This window comes from Triturus cristatus, chromosome 4_1 (assembly GCF_964204655.1).
Source record: "Triturus cristatus chromosome 4_1, aTriCri1.1, whole genome shotgun sequence".
Taxonomy (NCBI): domain Eukaryota; kingdom Metazoa; phylum Chordata; class Amphibia; order Caudata; family Salamandridae; genus Triturus; species Triturus cristatus.
Window position 1 is genome coordinate 617,419,878 of NC_140585.1, and position 24,570 is coordinate 617,444,447.

Genomic DNA, 24,570 nt, shown 5'->3' on the forward strand with positions numbered 1-24,570 from the left:
TTTTTGACAATTTTTTAGGTTTGCAAGGGATTCTGGGTAACAGACCCTGGTGGGAGGCAGTCAAGTCACCCCATCCTGGATTCCCCTGGGTGTCTAGTTTTCAAAAATGTATAGGTTTGCTAGGTTTCCCAAGGTGCCCGCAGAGCTAGGGTTCAAAAACTACAGCTAGTCATTTTTCCAAAAAAGGGTCATTTTTCACTGCGAAATTGAGGTGTGACCAGGTTGCGTTTTGCGCAGTTTCCTGTCGCGGGCACTAGGCCGACCCACACAAGTGAGGTACCGTTTTCTCGTAAGACTTTGGGGAACGCGGGGTGGGTGGAAATTTGTGGATCCACGCAGATTCTGGAACTTTCCACGACAGAAATGTGGGGAAAATGTGGTTTTTTTGACAATTTTTTAGGTTTGCAAGGGATTCTTGGTAACAGACCCTGGTGGGAGGCAGTCAAGTCACCCCATCCTGGATTCCCCTGGGTGTCTAGTTTTCAAAAATGTATAGGTTTGCTAGGTTTCCCAAGGTGCCCGCAGAGCTAGGGTTCAAAAACTACAGCTAGTCATTTTTCCAAAAAAGGGTCATTTTTCACTGCGAAATTGAGGTGTGACCAGGTTGCGTTTTGCGCCGTTTCCTGTCGCGGGCACTAGGCCGACCCACACAAGTGAGGTACCGTTTTCTCGTAAGACTTTGGGGAACGCGGGGTGGGTGGAAATTTGTGGATCCACGCAGATTCCGGAACTTTCCACGACAGAAATGTGGGGAAAATGTGTTTTTTTTGACAATTTTTTAGGTTTGCAAGGGATTCTTGGTAACAGACCCTGGTGGGAGGCAGTCAAGTCACCCCATCCTGGATTCCCCTGGGTGTCTAGTTTTCAAAAATGTATAGGTTTGCTAGGTTTCCCAAGGTGCCCGCAGAGCTAGGGTTCAAAAACTACAGCTAGTCATTTTTTCAAAAAAGGGTCATTTTTCACTGCGAAATTGAGGTGTGACAAGGTTGGTTTTGCGCAGTTTCCTGTCGCGGGCACTAGGCCGACCCACACAAGTGAGGTACCGTTTTCTCGTAAGACTTTGGGGAACGCGGGGTGGGTGGAAATTTGTGGATCCACGCAGATTCCGGAACTTTCCACGACAGAAATGTGGGGAAAATGTGTTTTTTTTGACAATTTTTTAGGTTTGCAAGGGATTCTTGGTAACAGACCCTGGTGGGAGGCAGTCAAGTCACCCCATCCTGGATTCCCCTGGGTGTCTAGTTTTCAAAAATGTATAGGTTTGCTAGGTTTCCCAAGGTGCCCGCAGAGCTAGGGTTCAAAAACTACAGCTAGTCATTTTTCCAAAAAAGGGTCATTTTTCACTGCGAAATTGAGGTGTGACCAGGTTGCGTTTTGCGCCGTTTCCTGTCGCGGGCACTAGGCCGACCCACACAAGTGAGGTACCGTTTTTCTCGTAAGATTTTGGGGAACGCGGGGTGGGTGGAAATTTGTGAATCCAAGCAGATTCCGGAACTTTCCACGACAGAAATGTGTGGAAAATGTGTTTTTTTTGACAATTTTTTAGGTTTGCAAGGGATTCTGGGTAACAGACCCTGGTGGGAGGCAGTCAAGTCACCCCATCCTGGATTCCCCTGGGTGTCTAGTTTTCAAAAATGTATAGGTTTGCTAGGTTTCCCAAGGTGCCCGCAGAGCTAGGGTTCAAAAACTACAGCTAGTCATTTTTCCAAAAAAGGGTCATTTTTCACTGCGAAATTGAGGTGTGACCAGGTTGCGTTTTGCGCAGTTTCCTGTCGCGGGCACTAGGCCGACCCACACAAGTGAGGTACCGTTTTCTCGTAAGACTTTGGGGAACGCGGGGTGGGTGGAAATTTGTGGATCCACGCAGATTCTGGAACTTTCCACGACAGAAATGTGGGGAAAATGTGTTTTTTTTGACAATTTTTTAGGTTTGCAAGGGATTCTTGGTAACAGACCCTGGTGGGAGGCAGTCAAGTCACCCCATCCTGGATTCCCCTGGGTGTCTAGTTTTCAAAAATGTATAGGTTTGCTAGGTTTCCCAAGGTGCCCGCAGAGCTAGGGTTCAAAAACTACAGCTAGTCATTTTTCCAAAAAAGGGTCATTTTTCACTGCGAAATTGAGGTGTGACCAGGTTGCGTTTTGCGCCGTTTCCTGTCGCGGGCACTAGGCCGACCCACACAAATGAGGTACCGTTTTTCTCGTAAGACTTTGGGGAACGCGGGGTGGGTGGAAATTTGTGGTTCCACGCAGATTCCAGAACTTTCCACGACAGAAATGTGTGGAAAATGTGGTTTTTTTGACAATTTTTTAGGTTTGCAAGGGATTCTGGGTAACAGACCCTGGTGGGAGCCAGTCAAGTCACACCATCCTGGATTTCCCTGGGTGTCTAGTTTTCAATAATGTATAGGTTTGCTAGGTTTCCCAAGGTGCCCGCAGAGCTAGGGTTCAAAAACTACAGCTAGTCATTTTTCCAAAAAAGGGTCATTTTTCACTGCGAAATTGAGGTGTGACAAGGTTGGTTTTGCGCAGTTTCCTGTCGCGGGCACTAGGCCGACCCACACAAGTGAGGTACCGTTTTCTCGTAAGACTTTGGGGAACGCGGGGTGGGTGGAAATTTGTGGATCCACGCAGATTCCGGAACTTTCCACGACAGAAATGTGGGGAAAATGTGTTTTTTTTGACAATTTTTTAGGTTTGCAAGGGATTCTTGGTAACAGACCCTGGTGGGAGGCAGTCAAGTCACCCCATCCTGGATTCCCCTGGGTGTCTAGTTTTCAAAAATGTATAGGTTTGCTAGGTTTCCCAAGGTGCCCGCAGAGCTAGGGTTCAAAAACTACAGCTAGTCATTTTTCCAAAAAAGGGTCATTTTTCACTGCGAAATTGAGGTGTGACCAGGTTGCGTTTTGCGCCGTTTCCTGTCGCGGGCACTAGGCCGACCCACACAAGGGAGGTACCGTTTTTCTCGTAAGATTTTGGGGAACGCGGGGTGGGTGGAAATTTGTGAATCCAAGCAGATTCCGGAACTTTCCACGACAGAAATGTGTGGAAAATGTGTTTTTTTTGACAATTTTTTAGGTTTGCAAGGGATTCTGGGTAACAGACCCTGGTGGGAGGCAGTCAAGTCACCCCATCCTGGATTCCCCTGGGTGTCTAGTTTTCAAAAATGTATAGGTTTGCTAGGTTTCCCAAGGTGCCCGCAGAGCTAGGGTTCAAAAACTACAGCTAGTCATTTTTCCAAAAAAGGGTCATTTTTCACTGCGAAATTGAGGTGTGACCAGGTTGCGTTTTGCGCAGTTTCCTGTCGCGGGCACTAGGCCGACCCACACAAGTGAGGTACCGTTTTCTCGTAAGACTTTGGGGAACGCGGGGTGGGTGGAAATTTGTGGATCCACGCAGATTCTGGAACTTTCCACGACAGAAATGTGGGGAAAATGTGTTTTTTTTGACAATTTTTTAGGTTTGCAAGGGATTCTTGGTAACAGACCCTGGTGGGAGGCAGTCAAGTCACCCCATCCTGGATTCCCCTGGGTGTCTAGTTTTCAAAAATGTATAGGTTTGCTAGGTTTCCCAAGGTGCCCGCAGAGCTAGGGTTCAAAAACTACAGCTAGTCATTTTTCCAAAAAAGGGTCATTTTTCACTGCGAAATTGAGGTGTGACCAGGTTGCGTTTTGCGCCGTTTCCTGTCGCGGGCACTAGGCCGACCCACACAAATGAGGTACCGTTTTTCTCGTAAGACTTTGGGGAACGCGGGGTGGGTGGAAATTTGTGGTTCCACGCAGATTCCAGAACTTTCCACGACAGAAATGTGTGGAAAATGTGGTTTTTTTGACAATTTTTTAGGTTTGCAAGGGATTCTGGGTAACAGACCCTGGTGGGAGCCAGTCAAGTCACACCATCCTGGATTTCCCTGGGTGTCTAGTTTTCAATAATGTATAGGTTTGCTAGGTTTCCCAAGGTGCCCGCAGAGCTAGGGTTCAAAAACTACAGCTAGTCATTTTTCCAAAAAAAGGTCATTTTTCACTGCGAAATTGAGGTGTGACCAGGTTGCGTTTTGCGCAGTTTCCTGTCGCGGGCACTAGGCCGACCCACACAAGTGAGGTACTGTTTTCTCGTAAGACTTTGGGGAACGCGGGGTGGGTGGAAATTTGTGGATCCACGCAGATTCCGGAACTTTCCACGACAGAAATGTGGGGAAAATGTGGTTTTTTTGACAATTTTTTAGGTTTGCAAGGGATTCTGGGTAACAGACCCTGATGGGAGGCAGTCAAGTCACCCCATCCTGGCTTCCCCTGGGTGTCTAGTTTTCAAAAATGTATAGGTTTGCTAGGTTTCCCAAGGTGCCCGCAGAGCTAGGGTTCAAAAACTACAGCTAGTCATTTTTCCAAAAAAGGGTCATTTTTCACTGCGAAATTGAGGTGTGACCAGGTTGCGTTTTGCGCCGTTTCCTGTCGCGGGCACTAGGCCGACCCACACAAGTGAGGTACCGTTTTTCTCGTAAGACTTTGCGGAACGCGGGGTGGGTGGAAATTTGTGGATCCAAGCAGATTCCGGAACTTTCCACGACAGAAATGTGTGGAAAATGTGTTTTGTTTGACAATTTTTTAGGTTTGCAAGGGATTCTGGGTAACAGACCCTGGTGGGAGGCAGTCAAGTCACCCCATCCTGGATTCCCCTGGGTGTCTAGTTTTCAAAAATGTATAGGTTTGCTAGGTTTCCCAAGGTGCCCACAGAGCTAGGGTTCAAAAACTACAGCTAGTCATTTTTCCAAAAAAGGGTCATTTTTCACTGCGAAATTGAGGTGTGACCAGGTTGCGTTTTGCGCAGTTTCCTGTCGCGGGCACTAGGCCGACCCACACAAGTGAGGTACCGTTTTCTCGTAAGACTTTGGGGAACGCGGGGTGGGTGGAAATTTGTGGATCCACGCAGATTCCGGAACTTTCCACGACAGAAATGTGGAGAAAATGTGGTTTTTTTGACAATTTTTTAGGTTTGCAAGGGATTCTGGGTAACAGACCCTGGTGGGAGGCAGTCAAGTCACCCCATCCTGGATTCCCCTGGGTGTCTAGTTTTCAAAAATGTATAGGTTTGCTAGGTTTCCCAAGGTGCCCGCAGAGCTAGGGTTCAAAAACTACAGCTAGTCATTTTTCCAAAAAAGGGTCATTTTTCACTGCGAAATTGAGGTGTGACAAGGTTGGTTTTGCGCAGTTTCCTGTCGCGGGCACTAGGCCGACCCACACAAGTGAGGTACCGTTTTCTCGTAAGACTTTGGGGAACGCGGGGTGGGTGGAAATTTGTGGATCCACGCAGATTCCGGAACTTTCCACGACAGCAATGTGGGGAAAATGTGTTTTTTTTGACAATTTTTTAGGTTTGCAAGGGATTCTTGGTAACAGACCCTGGTGGGAGGCAGTCAAGTCACCCCATCCTGGATTCCCCTGGGTGTCTAGTTTTCAAAAATGTATAGGTTTGCTAGGTTTCCCAAGGTGCCCGCAGAGCTAGGGTTCAAAAACTACAGCTAGTCATTTTTCCAAAAAAGGGTCATTTTTCACTGCGAAATTGAGGTGTGACCAGGTTGCGTTTTGCGCCGTTTCCTGTCGCGGGCACTAGGCCGACCCACACAAGTGAGGTACCGTTTTTCTCGTAAGATTTTGGGGAACGCGGGGTGGGTGGAAATTTGTGAATCCAAGCAGATTCCGGAACTTTCCACGACAGAAATGAGTGGAAAATGTGTTTTTTTTGACAATTTTTTAGGTTTGCAAGGGATTCTGGGTAACAGACCCTGGTGGGAGCCAGTCAAGTCACACCATCCCGGATTTCCCTGGGTGTCTAGTTTTCAATAATGTATAGGTTTGCTAGGTTTCCCAAGGTGCCCGCAGAGCTAGGGTTCAAAAACTACAGCTAGTCATTTTTCCAAAAAAGGGTCATTTTTCACTGCGAAATTGAGGTGTGACAAGGTTGGTTTTGCGCAGTTTCCTGTCGCGGGCACTAGGCCGACCCACACAAGTGAGGTACCGTTTTCTCGTAAGACTTTGGGGAACGCGGGGTGGGTGGAAATTTGTGGATCCACGCAGATTCCGGAACTTTCCACGACAGAAATGTGGGGAAAATGTGTTTTTTTTGACAATTTTTTAGGTTTGCAAGGGATTCTTGGTAACAGACCCTGGTGGGAGGCAGTCAAGTCACCCCATCCTGGATTCCCCTGGGTGTCTAGTTTTCAAAAATGTATAGGTTTGCTAGGTTTCCCAAGGTGCCCGCAGAGCTAGGGTTCAAAAACTACAGCTAGTCATTTTTCCAAAAAAGGGTCATTTTTCACTGCGAAATTGAGGTGTGACCAGGTTGCGTTTTGCGCCGTTTCCTGTCGCGGGCACTAGGCCGACCCACACAAGGGAGGTACCGTTTTTCTCGTAAGATTTTGGGGAACGCGGGGTGGGTGGAAATTTGTGAATCCAAGCAGATTCCGGAACTTTCCACGACAGAAATGTGTGGAAAATGTGTTTTTTTTGACAATTTTTTAGGTTTGCAAGGGATTCTGGGTAACAGACCCTGGTGGGAGGCAGTCAAGTCACCCCATCCTGGATTCCCCTGGGTGTCTAGTTTTCAAAAATGTATAGGTTTGCTAGGTTTCCCAAGGTGCCCGCAGAGCTAGGGTTCAAAAACTACAGCTAGTCATTTTTCCAAAAAAGGGTCATTTTTCACTGCGAAATTGAGGTGTGACCAGGTTGCGTTTTGCGCAGTTTCCTGTCGCGGGCACTAGGCCGACCCACACAAGTGAGGTACCGTTTTCTCGTAAGACTTTGGGGAACGCGGGGTGGGTGGAAATTTGTGGATCCACGCAGATTCTGGAACTTTCCACGACAGAAATGTGGGGAAAATGTGTTTTTTTTGACAATTTTTTAGGTTTGCAAGGGATTCTTGGTAACAGACCCTGGTGGGAGGCAGTCAAGTCACCCCATCCTGGATTCCCCTGGGTGTCTAGTTTTCAAAAATGTATAGGTTTGCTAGGTTTCCCAAGGTGCCCGCAGAGCTAGGGTTCAAAAACTACAGCTAGTCATTTTTCCAAAAAAGGGTCATTTTTCACTGCGAAATTGAGGTGTGACCAGGTTGCGTTTTGCGCCGTTTCCTGTCGCGGGCACTAGGCCGACCCACACAAATGAGGTACCGTTTTTCTCGTAAGACTTTGGGGAACGCGGGGTGGGTGGAAATTTGTGGTTCCACGCAGATTCCAGAACTTTCCACGACAGAAATGTGTGGAAAATGTGGTTTTTTTGACAATTTTTTAGGTTTGCAAGGGATTCTGGGTAACAGACCCTGGTGGGAGCCAGTCAAGTCACACCATCCTGGATTTCCCTGGGTGTCTAGTTTTCAATAATGTATAGGTTTGCTAGGTTTCCCAAGGTGCCCGCAGAGCTAGGGTTCAAAAACTACAGCTAGTCATTTTTCCAAAAAAAGGTCATTTTTCACTGCGAAATTGAGGTGTGACCAGGTTGCGTTTTGCGCAGTTTCCTGTCGCGGGCACTAGGCCGACCCACACAAGTGAGGTACTGTTTTCTCGTAAGACTTTGGGGAACGCGGGGTGGGTGGAAATTTGTGGATCCACGCAGATTCCGGAACTTTCCACGACAGAAATGTGGGGAAAATGTGGTTTTTTTGACAATTTTTTAGGTTTGCAAGGGATTCTGGGTAACAGACCCTGATGGGAGGCAGTCAAGTCACCCCATCCTGGCTTCCCCTGGGTGTCTAGTTTTCAAAAATGTATAGGTTTGCTAGGTTTCCCAAGGTGCCCGCAGAGCTAGGGTTCAAAAACTACAGCTAGTCATTTTTCCAAAAAAGGGTCATTTTTCACTGCGAAATTGAGGTGTGACCAGGTTGCGTTTTGCGCCGTTTCCTGTCGCGGGCACTAGGCCGACCCACACAAGTGAGGTACCGTTTTTCTCGTAAGACTTTGCGGAACGCGGGGTGGGTGGAAATTTGTGGATCCAAGCAGATTCCGGAACTTTCCACGACAGAAATGTGTGGAAAATGTGTTTTGTTTGACAATTTTTTAGGTTTGCAAGGGATTCTGGGTAACAGACCCTGGTGGGAGGCAGTCAAGTCACCCCATCCTGGATTCCCCTGGGTGTCTAGTTTTCAAAAATGTATAGGTTTGCTAGGTTTCCCAAGGTGCCCACAGAGCTAGGGTTCAAAAACTACAGCTAGTCATTTTTCCAAAAAAGGGTCATTTTTCACTGCGAAATTGAGGTGTGACCAGGTTGCGTTTTGCGCAGTTTCCTGTCGCGGGCACTAGGCCGACCCACACAAGTGAGGTACCGTTTTCTCGTAAGACTTTGGGGAACGCGGGGTGGGTGGAAATTTGTGGATCCACGCAGATTCCGGAACTTTCCACGACAGAAATGTGGAGAAAATGTGGTTTTTTTGACAATTTTTTAGGTTTGCAAGGGATTCTGGGTAACAGACCCTGGTGGGAGGCAGTCAAGTCACCCCATCCTGGATTCCCCTGGGTGTCTAGTTTTCAAAAATGTATAGGTTTGCTAGGTTTCCCAAGGTGCCCGCAGAGCTAGGGTTCAAAAACTACAGCTAGTCATTTTTCCAAAAAAGGGTCATTTTTCACTGCGAAATTGAGGTGTGACAAGGTTGGTTTTGCGCAGTTTCCTGTCGCGGGCACTAGGCCGACCCACACAAGTGAGGTACCGTTTTCTCGTAAGACTTTGGGGAACGCGGGGTGGGTGGAAATTTGTGGATCCACGCAGATTCCGGAACTTTCCACGACAGCAATGTGGGGAAAATGTGTTTTTTTTGACAATTTTTTAGGTTTGCAAGGGATTCTTGGTAACAGACCCTGGTGGGAGGCAGTCAAGTCACCCCATCCTGGATTCCCCTGGGTGTCTAGTTTTCAAAAATGTATAGGTTTGCTAGGTTTCCCAAGGTGCCCGCAGAGCTAGGGTTCAAAAACTACAGCTAGTCATTTTTCCAAAAAAGGGTCATTTTTCACTGCGAAATTGAGGTGTGACCAGGTTGCGTTTTGCGCCGTTTCCTGTCGCGGGCACTAGGCCGACCCACACAAGTGAGGTACCGTTTTTCTCGTAAGATTTTGGGGAACGCGGGGTGGGTGGAAATTTGTGAATCCAAGCAGATTCCGGAACTTTCCACGACAGAAATGAGTGGAAAATGTGTTTTTTTTGACAATTTTTTAGGTTTGCAAGGGATTCTGGGTAACAGACCCTGGTGGGAGGCAGTCAAGTCACCCCATCCCGGATTCCCCTGGGTGTCTAGTTTTCAAAAATGTATAGGTTTGCTAGGTTTCCCAAGGTGCCCGCAGAGCTAGGGTTCAAAAACTACAGCTAGTCATTTTTCCAAAAAAGGGTCATTTTTCACTGCGAAATTGAGGTGTGACCAGGTTGCGTTTTGCGCAGTTTCCTGTCACGGGCACTAGGCCGACCCACACAAGTGAGGTACCGTTTTCTCGTAAGACTTTGGGGAACGCGGGGTGGGTGGAAATTTGTGGATCCACGCAGATTCTGGAACTTTCCACGACAGAAATGTGGGGAAAATGTGTTTTTTTTGACAATTTTTTAGGTTTGCAAGGGATTCTTGGTAACAGACCCTGGTGGGAGGCAGTCAAGTCACCCCATCCTGGATTCCCCTGGGTGTCTAGTTTTCAAAAATGTATAGGTTTGCTAGGTTTCCCAAGGTGCCCGCAGAGCTAGGGTTCAAAAACTACAGCTAGTCATTTTTCCAAAAAAGGGTCATTTTTCACTGCGAAATTGAGGTGTGACCAGGTTGCGTTTTGCGCCGTTTCCTGTCGCGGGCACTAGGCCGACCCACACAAATGAGATACCGTTTTTCTCGTAAGATTTTGGGGAACGCGGGTGGGTGGAAATTTGTGGTTCCACGCAGATTCCGGAACTTTCCACGACAGAAATGTGTGGAAAATGTGTTTTTTTTTGACAATTTTTTAGGTTTGCAAGGGATTCTGGGTAACAGACCCTGGTGGGAGCCAGTCAAGTCACCCCATCCTGGATTCCCCTGGGTGTCTAGTTTTCAAAAATGTATAAGTTTGCTAGGTTTCCCAATGTGCCCGCAGAGCTAGGGTTCAAAAACTACAGCTAGTCATTTTTCCAAAAAAGGGTCATTTTTCACTGCGAAATTGAGGTGTGACCAGGTTGCGTTTTGAGCAGTTTCCTGTCGCGGGCACTAGGCCGACCCACACAAGTGAGGTACCGTTTTTCTCGTAAGACTTTGGGGAACGCGGGGTGGGTGGAAATTTGTGGATCCACGCAGATTCCGGAACTTTCCACGACAGAAATGTGGGGAAAATGTGTTTTTTTTGACAATTTTTTAGGTTTGCAAGGGGTTCTGGGTAACAGACCCTGGTGGGAGGCAGTCAAGTCACCCCATCCTGGATTCCCCTGGGTGTCTAGTTTTCAAAAATGTATAGGTTTGCTAGGTTTCCCAAGGTGCCCGCAGAGCTAGGGTTCAAAAACTACAGCTAGTCATTTTTCCAAAAAAGGGTCATTTTTCACTGCGAAATTGAGGTGTGACCAGGTTGCGTTTTGCGCCGTTTCCTGTCGCGGGCACTAGGCCGACCCACACAAGTGAGGTACCGTTTTTCTCGTAAGACTTTGGGGAACGCGGGGTGGGTGGAAATTTGTGGATCCACGCAGATTCCGGAACTTTCCACGACAGAAATGTGTGGAAAATGGTTTTTTTTGACAATTTTTTAGGTTTGCAAGGGTTTCTGGGTAACAGACCCTGGTGGGAGGCAGTCAAGTCACCCCATCCTGGATTCCCCAGGGTGTCTAGTTTTAAAAAATGTATAGGTTTGCTAGGTTTCCCAAGGTGCCCGCAGAGCTAGGGTTCAAAAACTACAGCTAGTCATTTTTCCAAAAAAGGGTAATTTTTCACTGCGAAATTGAGGTGTGACCAGGTTGCGTTTTGCGCAGTTTCCTGTCGCGGGCACTAGGCCGACCCACACAAGTGAGGTACTGTTTTCTCGTAAGACTTTGGGGAACGCGGGGTGGGTGGAAATTTGTGGATCCACGCAGATTCCGGAACTTTCCACGACAGAAATGTGGGGAAAATGTGGTTTTTTTGACAATTTTTTAGGTTTGCAAGGGATTCTGGGTAACAGACCCTGATGGGAGGCAGTCAAGTCACCCCATCCTGGCTTCCCCTGGGTGTCTAGTTTTCAAAAATGTATAGGTTTGCTAGGTTTCCCAAGGTGCCCGCAGAGCTAGGGTTCAAAAACTACAGCTAGTCATTTTTCCAAAAAAGGGTCATTTTTCACTGCGAAATTGAGGTGTGACCAGGTTGCGTTTTGCGCCGTTTCCTGTCGCGGGCACTAGGCCGACCCACACAAGTGAGGTACCGTTTTTCTCGTAAGACTTTGCGGAACGCGGGGTGGGTGGAAATTTGTGGATCCAAGCAGATTCCGGAACTTTCCACGACAGAAATGTGTGGAAAATGTGTTTTGTTTGACAATTTTTTAGGTTTGCAAGGGATTCTGGGTAACAGACCCTGGTGGGAGGCAGTCAAGTCACCCCATCCTGGATTCCCCTGGGTGTCTAGTTTTCAAAAATGTATAGGTTTGCTAGGTTTCCCAAGGTGCCCACAGAGCTAGGGTTCAAAAACTACAGCTAGTCATTTTTCCAAAAAAGGGTCATTTTTCACTGCGAAATTGAGGTGTGACCAGGTTGCGTTTTGCGCAGTTTCCTGTCGCGGGCACTAGGCCGACCCACACAAGTGAGGTACCGTTTTCTCGTAAGACTTTGGGGAACGCGGGGTGGGTGGAAATTTGTGGATCCACGCAGATTCCGGAACTTTCCACGACAGAAATGTGGAGAAAATGTGGTTTTTTTGACAATTTTTTAGGTTTGCAAGGGATTCTGGGTAACAGACCCTGGTGGGAGGCAGTCAAGTCACCCCATCCTGGATTCCCCTGGGTGTCTAGTTTTCAAAAATGTATAGGTTTGCTAGGTTTCCCAAGGTGCCCGCAGAGCTAGGGTTCAAAAACTACAGCTAGTCATTTTTCCAAAAAAGGGTCATTTTTCACTGCGAAATTGAGGTGTGACAAGGTTGGTTTTGCGCAGTTTCCTGTCGCGGGCACTAGGCCGACCCACACAAGTGAGGTACCGTTTTCTCGTAAGACTTTGGGGAACGCGGGGTGGGTGGAAATTTGTGGATCCACGCAGATTCCGGAACTTTCCACGACAGAAATGTGGGGAAAATGTGTTTTTTTTGACAATTTTTTAGGTTTGCAAGGGATTCTTGGTAACAGACCCTGGTGGGAGGCAGTCAAGTCACCCCATCCTGGATTCCCCTGGGTGTCTAGTTTTCAAAAATGTATAGGTTTGCTAGGTTTCCCAAGGTGCCCGCAGAGCTAGGGTTCAAAAACTACAGCTAGTCATTTTTCCAAAAAAGGGTCATTTTTCACTGCGAAATTGAGGTGTGACCAGGTTGCGTTTTGCGCCGTTTCCTGTCGCGGGCACTAGGCCGACCCACACAAGTGAGGTACCGTTTTTCTCGTAAGATTTTGGGGAACGCGGGGTGGGTGGAAATTTGTGAATCCAAGCAGATTCCGGAACTTTCCACGACAGAAATGTGTGGAAAATGTGTTTTTTTTGACAATTTTTTAGGTTTGCAAGGGATTCTGGGTAACAGACCCTGGTGGGAGGCAGTCAAGTCACCCCATCCCGGATTCCCCTGGGTGTCTAGTTTTCAAAAATGTATAGGTTTGCTAGGTTTCCCAAGGTGCCCGCAGAGCTAGGGTTCAAAAACTACAGCTAGTCATTTTTCCAAAAAAGGGTCATTTTTCACTGCGAAATTGAGGTGTGACCAGGTTGCGTTTTGCGCAGTTTCCTGTCACGGGCACTAGGCCGACCCACACAAGTGAGGTACCGTTTTCTCGTAAGACTTTGGGGAACGCGGGGTGGGTGGAAATTTGTGGATCCACGCAGATTCTGGAACTTTCCACGACAGAAATGTGGGGAAAATGTGTTTTTTTTGACAATTTTTTAGGTTTGCAAGGGATTCTTGGTAACAGACCCTGGTGGGAGGCAGTCAAGTCACCCCATCCTGGATTCCCCTGGGTGTCTAGTTTTCAAAAATGTATAGGTTTGCTAGGTTTCCCAAGGTGCCCGCAGAGCTAGGGTTCAAAAACTACAGCTAGTCATTTTTCCAAAAAAGGGTCATTTTTCACTGCGAAATTGAGGTGTGACCAGGTTGCGTTTTGCGCCGTTTCCTGTCGCGGGCACTAGGCCGACCCACACAAATGAGATACCGTTTTTCTCGTAAGATTTTGGGGAACGCGGGTGGGTGGAAATTTGTGGTTCCACGCAGATTCCGGAACTTTCCACGACAGAAATGTGTGGAAAATGTGTTTTTTTTGACAATTTTTTAGGTTTGCAAGGGATTCTGGGTAACAGACCCTGGTGGGAGCCAGTCAAGTCACCCCATCCTGGATTCCCCTGGGTGTCTAGTTTTCAAAAATGTATAAGTTTGCTAGGTTTCCCAATGTGCCCGCAGAGCTAGGGTTCAAAAACTACAGCTAGTCATTTTTCCAAAAAAGGGTCATTTTTCACTGCGAAATTGAGGTGTGACCAGGTTGCGTTTTGAGCAGTTTCCTGTCGCGGGCACTAGGCCGACCCACACAAGTGAGGTACCGTTTTTCTCGTAAGACTTTGGGGAACGCGGGGTGGGTGGAAATTTGTGGATCCACGCAGATTCCGGAACTTTCCACGACAGAAATGTGGGGAAAATGTGTTTTTTTTGACAATTTTTTAGGTTTGCAAGGGGTTCTGGGTAACAGACCCTGGTGGGAGGCAGTCAAGTCACCCCATCCTGGATTCCCCTGGGTGTCTAGTTTTCAAAAATGTATAGGTTTGCTAGGTTTCCCAAGGTGCCCGCAGAGCTAGGGTTCAAAAACTACAGCTAGTCATTTTTCCAAAAAAGGGTCATTTTTCACTGCGAAATTGAGGTGTGACCAGGTTGCGTTTTGCGCCGTTTCCTGTCGCGGGCACTAGGCCGACCCCCACAAGTGAGGTACCGTTTTTCTCGTAAGACTTTGGGGAACGCGGGGTGGGTGGAAATTTGTGGATCCACGCAGATTCCGGAACTTTCCACGACAGAAATGTGTGGAAAATGTTTTTTTTTGACAATTTTTTAGGTTTGCAAGGGTTTCTGGGTAACAGACCCTGGTGGGAGGCAGTCAAGTCACCCCATCCTGGATTCCCCAGGGTGTCTAGTTTTAAAAAATGTATAGGTTTGCTAGGTTTCCCAAGGTGCCCGCAGAGCTAGGGTTCAAAAACTACAGCTAGTCATTTTTCCAAAAAAGGGTAATTTTTCACTGCGAAATTGAGGTGTGACCAGGTTGCGTTTTGCGCCGTTTCCTGTCGCGGGCACTAGGCCGACCCACACAAATGAGGTACCGTTTTTCTCGTAAGACTTTGGGGAACGCGGGGTGGGTGGAAATTTGTGGTTCCACGCAGATTCCGGAACTTTCCACGACAGAAATGTGTGGAAAATGTGTTTTTTTTGACAATTTTTTAGGTTTGCAAGGGATTCTGGGTAACAGACCCTGGTGGGAGGCAGTCAAGTCACCTCATCCTGGATTCCCCTGGTTGTCTAGTTTTCAAAAATGTATAGGTTTGCTAGGTTTCCCAAGGTGCCCGCAGAGCTAGGGTTCAAAAACTAGAGCTAGGCACTTTGCAAAAAAAGGGTAATTTTGCATTGTGAAAATGTGGTGTGACCACGTTGCGTTTTGCGCCGTTTCCTGTCGTGGGCACTATGCCTACCCACACAAGTGAGGTACCATTTTTATCGGGAGACTTAGGGTAATTCAGATTTGTAAAGGAACTGTTATTATCTATTGACTTTCCATGCATTTCTGCTTTCCAAATGAAAGATATTGTGTAAAAAAGAAGTCATTCTAAAAAATGACTGATAATTCTCATGCTAGTATGAGTATTCCCAATTTCAGAAATGTGCAAATATCTACTGTTTCTAAACTCTATATTTTGTTCCCATTTCAGAAATACATAGGTGTCTTTCATACCGATTTTTCCATGTACACTTTTTTACAGAATACTTACTATATACCCGGTACATAATAAAAAACCATTGCAAGTTACTACTCAGTTTTTGTCTCTGGGTTCGTCGGGTTCTTGGTGAACCTACAAGTCCTATATATCCCCACAACCAGTAATGTCCAGCAAATGCAACAGTATATTGCTTTCAAAGAGCTGTCATAATTAGAAGAAGTTACAGGTGAAAACGTTGACACAAAAGGCTGTTTTTTTCAACTAAATTTCAATTTATCCTACATTTAACTGTTTGTTTCTATAAAAAAACCTTGATGGATCTACACAAATGACCCCTTGCTGAATTCAGAATGTTGTCTTCTTTTCGAAAATGTATAGCTTTCCATGATACACTATTGCTTTTGTACCCATTTCAGCCACTAACTGGAAGGAGGTCAAAAGCACAAAAAATTGCAAAAATAGGCTATGTCCCAGAAAAATGCCAAAACTGTTTAAAAAATGGTGGGTTTCTGACAAAAGTCAAGTATCCCCGAAAAGCTGGGAAAATAGTGATTTCAACCCCACAAACCCTTTTTTGATAACATTTGCAGGGAAAAACCCACATGCTTTCATTTGCAGCCCGTTATTCCAATTTTTCCAAAAAAAAACAAAATTTTGCTGTATTTTGGCTCTTTTCTGTGACCCCTCCAGGGGAATCCACAAACCCTGAGTACCTTTAGAATCCCCATGATGTTGGAAGAAAAGGACGCAAATTTGGCGTGGCTACCTAATGCGGTCAAAAAGTTTCAGGGGCCTAAGCGCGCACTACCCCAAATAGCCAAAAAAAGGCCTGGCACAGGAAGGGGAAAAGGCCTGGCAGCGAAGGGGTTAATATCAGCAATGGAGTTGGGTTTGGAATTTCCTGGCATGCTGAAGGCAGTGGAAGCTGGTTTGGGCTAGGCTGTGCGTCACAAACTTTCCCCAAAACCAGTTTTTCCAACCCAGCCCCACAGCCCAGTCCAGAAGCCGCCAATGGTGCCAGCCGAACACCAAGCATTCTGGGTTCTTTCTTCCCAGCGCCTAGCCTAGAAGAGAAGACGTGCACTGTCTAAAGTTAACCAAAAGCTTGCAGATCATGCGCCTTACCATTTCCTTACTTGCGCAGATGTAACATTTACAGTAAACTTTGGGTGCAGGAGATACCTGGGATCTCAGGGAGCAGAATTGTCCAAACTGAGGTGCCTTATTTCAATTTCAGGAAGATTATAGGGTTCCGCCATTAAAACGCAGAACAGTGCATATGAGGCTCCATGAGTCACACTGAACAGCATCAACAGCAGGAGGTGCCCCTGTAGGCACAGATCAACTACACATGAGAAGGGATTTTGGTTCAGTGCTTCAATGTTTAAAGATACGAGATTGTATGTGCAACACTTAGGCTCCACAAGGTATGATGCTATGTGTGCAATCTGTTGTAAGCAGACAGGGTCGCCTTAGGGTGAAAAGAAGGGGGGAACGCTTAAAATTACAAACGTTTCTAACTAATCCTCCAGGCAAATGTGAACTCTCTGGATTGCAAACAGGCCAATTAAAAAGGTATTTTCACATATAAATGTAAGTTTACGGCTGACAATAATTAATTTCCACCTGCCAATAATTTACAAAGGGATTCCTTGGGTGCATAACTTCATTTAATATTGTGTATTTCTCCACCACAATTGCAGACAAATTTGGAATATAACATTCCACTCAAAGGGTGAGAAGGAGGCATTCCAGAGGGTGGCTTCCTTGGATGTTTGGGAATGGCCACAAAAATGAATGAACCTGGGTGTTAGAAATTGGGCTTCTGGTTGACAGAGGTGTGTAACCTGCCCAAGCAGGAACCACTATCCTAGTCAGAGTAAGTGTAGTACACACATAACACGCTGGACCCAACCACAACTGTGTCCGAGGGAGGGGGAGAGGGTTTGCCTAAAGGCCATGGGCCGTTGTTCGTACTCTCCCTACCAATACAGCTTCCACCAAAGAAAAAGAACGAACAAACTCATTGAGTGGACGCCAAGCATTACAAGGCTAGCATCGCACTAACCGGACGGCATTATCGGAAGGAGTATAGGGATCAGTGGTGTAACTAGAGGTGAGCGGTGGAGGCAGAGCTCACCAGGCGGCATAAGTTTTGGGTGCGGCAGCCGGCCCCCCACCCCCTGCTCTTACCTGTGGCTGACGTGGCCACCAGTATCCCCCCTCCCTCGGGCAACAAATGCAGGGGCCGCCCAGGTGGCCTAAGGCCTAGCTATGCCACTGATAGGGATACACTGCAGGTGATCCGGCGAGATCCTTGACGAAGTAAGCGGTATATGTGACAAGCACTCCTCTCTAATTGCGCAGATCCACGCAGCACTTGCTTGTTTTCCCTCGTAATTCATTTAACACGTGTAAACTTTTTTAGGGTGTGACTGCAGGAATCCCTTCCCGCCCCCATGAGGCACATGATTTAGCTATACAGGGTAAGATCCCGGTGTGAGTGGGTGTCTTTATTTCCTTGATGAGTGAAAGACCACTAAAGTAAAATTGTAATGGTGTGTAAATTACAGCGCTTGAGTAAGGCACAATGCAGATGTTGTATGTTTTAGGAGTTGAGTGTGCATAAGCATGGGTGTGTTTGAACACATGCATTACTCACAATACTCGTACATGGGCACTGCATTTTGGCATGCAAGCAGTTCGCTCAGAATCTTTTTTGAACAAACACACTCTGGCTATTCTGCAAAAGACATTATCCTTTTTGATGTTGTGTTGTTGTATATGTATGTATTGTATCCACTTAACCATCCATCCTTATGTCTTCTAGATTGTTTCCTTTTGGCACAGAAGAACCCGGAGTGAACCAATGGTCAACCAGGTATTGTATGCATGTAATTAGCATGCATGTAATAGGGAAGCGCTGTAGGGTCTTATAGGGTTCAATTTGGTCCTGAAGAAAGCCTGGGACCCCTGTTGGGGCCAGTTGGGGGCTGAAACACATCGACCCGATTGATTAAACAGACCTGATTGTTTATAATTGGATAATTAGCACCATAACAGGGCTATCATTGTCCGTCTGCTTTTTAACCATCCCTTCCTCCAACAAGGAATAAAAGTTTAAAATTGAACCGGTAGGCGGTAGGGATTTTTATTGGACCCACCCCACCCCTTCCCTTTTCTTTTTTTTCTTTATCTTCCAGCTAATGCTTGAACTACAGCTCTAATATGGGCTCTTTTGCCATTAGAGGATTCTTTGGTGAACGTGGGATGGCCGGTGATGAAGCCTGACATCTGGATGGTGTGTGAGGCCATCCTGTAAATTTTCTCACACAACTGTGTGGGTCCATACTAATGGATGAACAGAGTAGCTAAAGTTTTTTATTTGGTGAAGGAATACCTATACTATAAGGTGTGAAAGGCCCCCGTAAGAGGCTGGGCTAGTAAACGTAGGGGCTTGTTCATTTCTTTGGTGGAAGCTAAGTGTAGTACAAACTAAACGTTTACTTGTGCTCACACTCTCATAACTTGGAACAGAGCAGTCAGGTGAAACTAAAGTGGCAATGTGTAAAGTATTTATGCACACTCAGAAACACAGCGAAAACACCACAAAAGACCTCCACACCAGTTTAGAAACGTGGCCAATATTTATCTGAGTAAAACAAGACCAAAACCACAAAAACTCAGCATGCACAAGTCAAGATAGAATTTTGCAAGATTAAATCAAAATGAGGTTAGAAATAAATAGTTCCAGCTGGGGTTATCTGGTCGCGCTTGACTGGGGCAAACCTAAAAGTTCAGTCTGAGCACAATGGAGCGCGGGCCAGATACAAGTGTCACGCAGACACGCTGACCGTACCGTGAATGTGACGATGCTTGGGACGATGCATTGAAATATGGAGGTGATGCGTCACTGTCACAGGCCATGTGTCAGTGTTGCAGGCGGTACATCGGTTCTGAAGTCATTGATGTCAAGAGTAATGTGCATCAGTTTCAAGATGTCGATATCTAACCGCTGGACTGAAGGCGATGTATTGGTTTAAAGCCGCACAGGACTGGAAATACTTTGGGAACGGGACATCGCAGACATCGGCGATGCACTGTCCGAAACTCATGCAGCAGTGGAGATTTGGAGGTGATGCAGTGGAAAAATTGGGATGTGTTGTAAGTCGAGGTAGTTGCATCATGCACTCAGGGAGCAGTGTCCACGGCTTCGGTATAGGCAGCGGCAATGCGTCATGCACCGGTTCAGAACAACACTACGGTGTCAATGTGTTAGTGTATTGGGTTGCAGCACCAAACACTCACTTCCAAAGGCTCAGGTATGGATTTGGCATCATTTTTCAGAGCAGGACTCACAGCAGAGGAGCCCAGAAGCCAGTAGCAACATGCAGGTGAAGTCTTTGATATTCCTGAGACTTCAGGAACTGGAAGCAAGCCCAACAAGCCCTTAGAAAACCTTAGAGATGCAGGATGTAGAGTATAGACCAGTCCTCTCACTCACATGCAAGAAAAAGCAGGCAGCAGTCCAACACAGAAAAGCTATCAAAGTGGCAGTCTCTCCTGGCAGCACAACAACTCTTCTTCCAACTCTTCTTCTGTCCTCAGTCCAGAAGTGAACTGAGTACATGGTGTCAGAGGTCCAGTACTTATACTAATTTCAGCCTTTGAAGTAGGGAGACTCAAAGAAATGTCTTTATAGTGCACAAGACGCTGCCCTTACTGACCCTGGCTCCAGACACACTACAGGGAGGTAACAGCTCTTTGTGTGGGAACAGGCAAAGCCCTATTCAGGTGCAAGTATCAGCTCCTCCCTTTCACTCTAGCTCAGGAAGACCCATCAGCCTGGTGATGGGCCATCAGGATATGCAGAGCACACCTGAGCTTTATGTGTGCCTATCTAGAGGGAATACAAAGCCCAGCTTTCACCCAACCCAGGCGTGTATTCCAGAGACAGGCTTAGGCATAGAATGGTTATAGCAAGAAAATGGCAACTTTCTAAAAGTGTCATTTTCAGACCTGCTATTTAAAGCTACCTTCACTAAAAGATGTGTTTTTAAATTGTGATTCCAGAGACACCAAACGTACTCTTCTATCTTTTTCCAAGTGAACGTTTCACTTGTTAAATGTTACATAGCAGCTCCAATGATAACCTATGGGAGAGATAGGACTGACTGTCGTAAAAAAACGAATTTAGCAGTTTTTACTAACAGGACATGTAAAACTCCACAGCACATGTCCTACCTTTTAAATGCACTGCACTCTGCCCATAGGGCTACCTAGGGCCTACCTTAGGGGTATCTTGTATGTAAAAAAAAGGGAAGGTTTGGGCATGGCAAGTAGGTGAACTTGCAAGTTAGAAATGGCAGTTTAAAATTGAACACCCTGGCTCTGCAGTGGCAGGCCTGAGACAGGTTTTAAGGGCTACTCAAGAGGGTGGCACCATCAGTGCTGCAGGTCCACTACTAGCATTTGATTTACAGGCTCTAGGTACATGCAGTGCACTAGTACTAGGGCTTTATTAGAAAATTAAATATGCCAATCATGGGAAACCAAATGACATTGCATTTTAGGCATAGAGCACATGCACTTCAGCACTGGTCAGCTTTGAAACAATACCTAGAGTTCGAAAACTAAGGATGGGTGGCAAGCTCCGCTCCACTGGCGGAGTTTGCAGAGTTTTTGCCACTCCGCACTCCACTCGAAGCACAGAGTTTGTCAAGAACTCCGCTAACCACTGTGTGATGGAGTTTATCAGCGCCCAGTGTCCCTGTCCTACTGGCAAGTGAACCACTTGCTCCAATTCTATAAAATGATGCTCCCTGCCTCCTGTGGGAGCGGTGCCACACACCGACTGCCAGCAAGGGGAGTCCCCCGTGCAGGTTCCAACCCTTCCTCCCAAGAGGTGTCCATCTTGCATTCATGAGACTTTGGCTTCCAATGGGAGGCCTGTAGCTCGGGCAGCACCCAATCAGCTTAAAGGCTGGTGGCAGCATGACAGAAGCTTGAGAGCTGCTTGTCAAATATGGAGATATTCATTTGTGGAGTAAATTAAAAACATTAAAGGTAAAGTTTCTTCTGGAGCCGCCCAGCAGCCTGAAATCCACGGCATGGTCGGGTCTGCACTCTGCATGAGACCCCCATGTGCTTCAATGTGATGCCTCCCTTACCCACCTTCATGTCATGCACTATGGTCACGAAATATGGCAAAGGGGCAGATGAACAATGTAGTGGTGCTTGACAACCCATCTCCTCCATAATTCCATCACATTTAAGTGCATAGAGGACCTCTCCAAAGGTGAGTGTGTTTTTCCAGAGGATGCCGGGTCCTAGACTGCCTTGGGGGATTACATTTGCACTGGCCTGGTTCCAAAATGGTGGCAACCTCAACAGAATGCACAATGCCTCAGCTGTAGCGCTTCAGCAGGCGGTGAGCAGTCAGAGCACAGGAATGACCAGGGAACAACCTAACTTTGTCTTGCAGTTTGTCAGGGCTCAAAATGTGATAGAGCAACAAGCACCAACACTTGGTTTTATGAAATAATAAAATTTGCAGTTTCAGAAGCTTTGGACAAAGAGTACGAAAAAATCAAACAAAATAAAAATGTGAGCTGCTACCGCAAGCCACGAAACCTGTTTTGCACAGATAAGTCTCGGAGATAGTGATGTCTCCTCTAGAAGTTTCTTGGGCTGTACACCAAGCTCAGCTCATTAGAAGAGCAAAATCTCAGTGACAAGGTGACATTATATGGTTCTCACTCTGAATATGGGGGCAGAGGTGCATCACACAGGGCGTAAACACCTCCGAGCTAATATTTTAACATGCTTCTGGATGCCTCCCACTTCTCACATTCCCAGATGTGGCTCTCATTGAGAGAACTCCAGTGGAAGTGGGTCTAGGAGTAAAAGGTGTGCACCCCCAATCTATGTTTAGGGACCCCCGAGGGTTATGGGCATGGAAAGCAGGGTTGGAACCCTGCAGAATTCTGCTGAGTTTTTATTGAACTCTGCAGAATTCCATGGAGTAAAACTTCATGAGTTCCGCCCATCCCTAACTAAAACCAGCAAAATGAAGTTCAGCACACAGTCAAAACAGTAGGTCAGAAGGCAAAAAGCCAGTGGAAAAAATACCAAAAGATTCCTGGTCTAACATGGGCATTCCCAAATTCTGTTATGACCCCTACTAACCCTGTAAATGGCAAAACATTTAACCCTCCCTTAAAGGATGAAAAGGGGAAATGTTTGATGGGGGTGTAGAGGAAGAGCTTTCTCCACAGGCAAACATGTTTCCCTCGAGAAGGAAAAAGACATGTGCATTTGCAAAGGACGTTCCCTCAGTTTTTGGGGAATTCTACGCTATATTGAATTCTACACAGGGGGAATGGGACACCCTAGTAGGACTTGATAGTACTAGTAGTATGCCTGGAAACCTGATCCAGGCATGTATTGTTCTGCAAAGAAAAATATGTGTATTTGCACCTGTGTGGAATTCTACACGATGTATAGTTCACCAGACAATGAATAGGAAACCAATGAACATATTACATGACGTTCCTAGTAGTGTGCCTGGAAACCTGCACCAGTTTTACAGGGTTACTGTTGTGTAAAAAAATCAACAATAAATGTGAATTAAAAAAAACTTTATAAGAGGGATGTCAATCTGCGTCAATATGTTTTTATTCATTTCCTGAACAGGGCTCATAATGTTCAGTTTAAAGCACATAATATTGCAATGCACTGTACATTCTGTGCATGTTTATACAATACTACATCACTTCTAAAGTACATGATTTTTAATTTAAAAGACACATCAAACCATTTACTATATTTTTCATTTCAATGCCAACACTGAACCTTTTAGTCGCTGTGACACCTGCACCTCTGTCTGTCCTCTATGATGCATAGGAAGATTATAAAGGTGAATTTGGGCGTTTTTAGTTTTACTACATGTATATGGTGTTAGGCCTAAATCATTGCATTAATGATTTTTTAAAATAATTGTTTAATGAGTGTGTTTAAAAGTGCATGTGCTTGTCAGTTAATGTATAATAATTAGATGTAGTGTTTTACCGTTGAATTTTTGTATGTGTAGGTATAAATATTTATATAACCTACCGTCTTTAGCGTGTGACACATCTTTCAATGTCTGTTTGTTGATGAAAACAAGTGATAAAAATATCTACAATGGGTTCAATATGTTTCTTTGATGTCATCTCTCTGCTCTGGCAATATTTACAAGCTAAGTGGAACCCATCATTATCATGTCTGAGTGTTGATGTACATAGTTCCATTTAAGTATGTGTATAAATAGTACAAAAATAGTAAATTGTGTTTTACTTGTACTGGAATTTCTATGCAGTTGTTGACAGCTGCATACACGTTAGGAAAGTGAGGAACAAGGATGCATCAAAAAAAATCTTTCATAGTTAAAGGGACAGGTGCAGAACAGGTGCTAAGTTTGCAGCATTAAAAGTTGTGAAATAAGGGGCTGAAGACCGTCCTTCAAATGTCATTATAGTCACATACATGAATTACTGTAGTGGACCATGACATGCCCATGTAAGGTCTTCCAATATTAGTATATTTCATTAGTTATCTTTGAGACCTGCCTGCAAAATATAATGCCTTTTAACATATCTGGAAGATTATACTGCAGAGCATACTGTTTGTTCTATTTTTGCTTGCAGAGCCATAATGTAAAATGATGCCCCCCTCTGAAGAAAGTTAGGAGGGGCACCTGAGTCCTCCATATCTAACGGATATTCATTGGCATAGGTGAAATGGGTCCCCTCTAATGGCGTTGGGAACCCCTAAAGGGTCGCCTCACCCCACCCCGCAGGGGATGCAGCAGGTGACTGTGCTACACCCCTGTTTTCTTGGGCAGAATTGCAAAATGTTGGAAGTGCTCTCAATCCGGCCCTGATCAATATTCATATACTCAGTGCCATTGCCTTGATATGTAAAAAAATGGAAATCATTGTCATTCCCTTGAAAGAAAAAAACGTTAAAACTGAATGATAACCACTTACCTTCAGATCATTGAGGCCGGTCCATATCATGACTATGAGGTTAATCGTCTGGAGATGTGATGATAAAAATGTGTACTCCTCGATGCTGTTTATGTTGACAAGATGGGCTCCCTCATAAGAGGTATTACACATGTGCTGTGCAGCTTCCCAAGTCCTCATATCTTTGCCGATTTTATAGCAACTATCTCCAAAAGCCAGCCACCCATGTGAACATACTCCTAAACAAGGCAAAACAAAATTCAAATGTCCGTTTTATGTTCTCCCAGAAAGCACAACTTGACAAAATGGGGCCTAAATGAGTTTTTGAAAAAACTCATGAAAAATAGTATTATCATTTCAAGAATTCCAAAAGGTAAATGTTCAAGCAGATGTTGTCAATATCTGAATCATCCAAAAGAAGTATGCTTCATCCATTGACCAGGCTAACCTTTTTCTCTGAACTCCATACTGTTGCCCCCTCCACCACATTTCATTTTTTATGTTTCTAATTATTGTTTGTTTAGACC

General features: G+C 45.8%; 1 protein-coding gene across 1 annotated transcript in view; it reads right to left on the reverse strand.

Moving 5' to 3' along the window:
* The window catches only part of PTPRQ (protein tyrosine phosphatase receptor type Q), a 1,724,016-nt gene that overhangs the window by 1,660,828 nt on the left and 38,618 nt on the right, over positions 1-24,570 (reverse strand). The window contains exon 6 of the mRNA XM_085652983.1: positions 24,065-24,282. Within this exon, the coding sequence (XP_085509109.1) occupies positions 24,065-24,282 (218 nt within the window). The remainder of the gene's footprint in view (positions 1-24,064; positions 24,283-24,570) is intronic.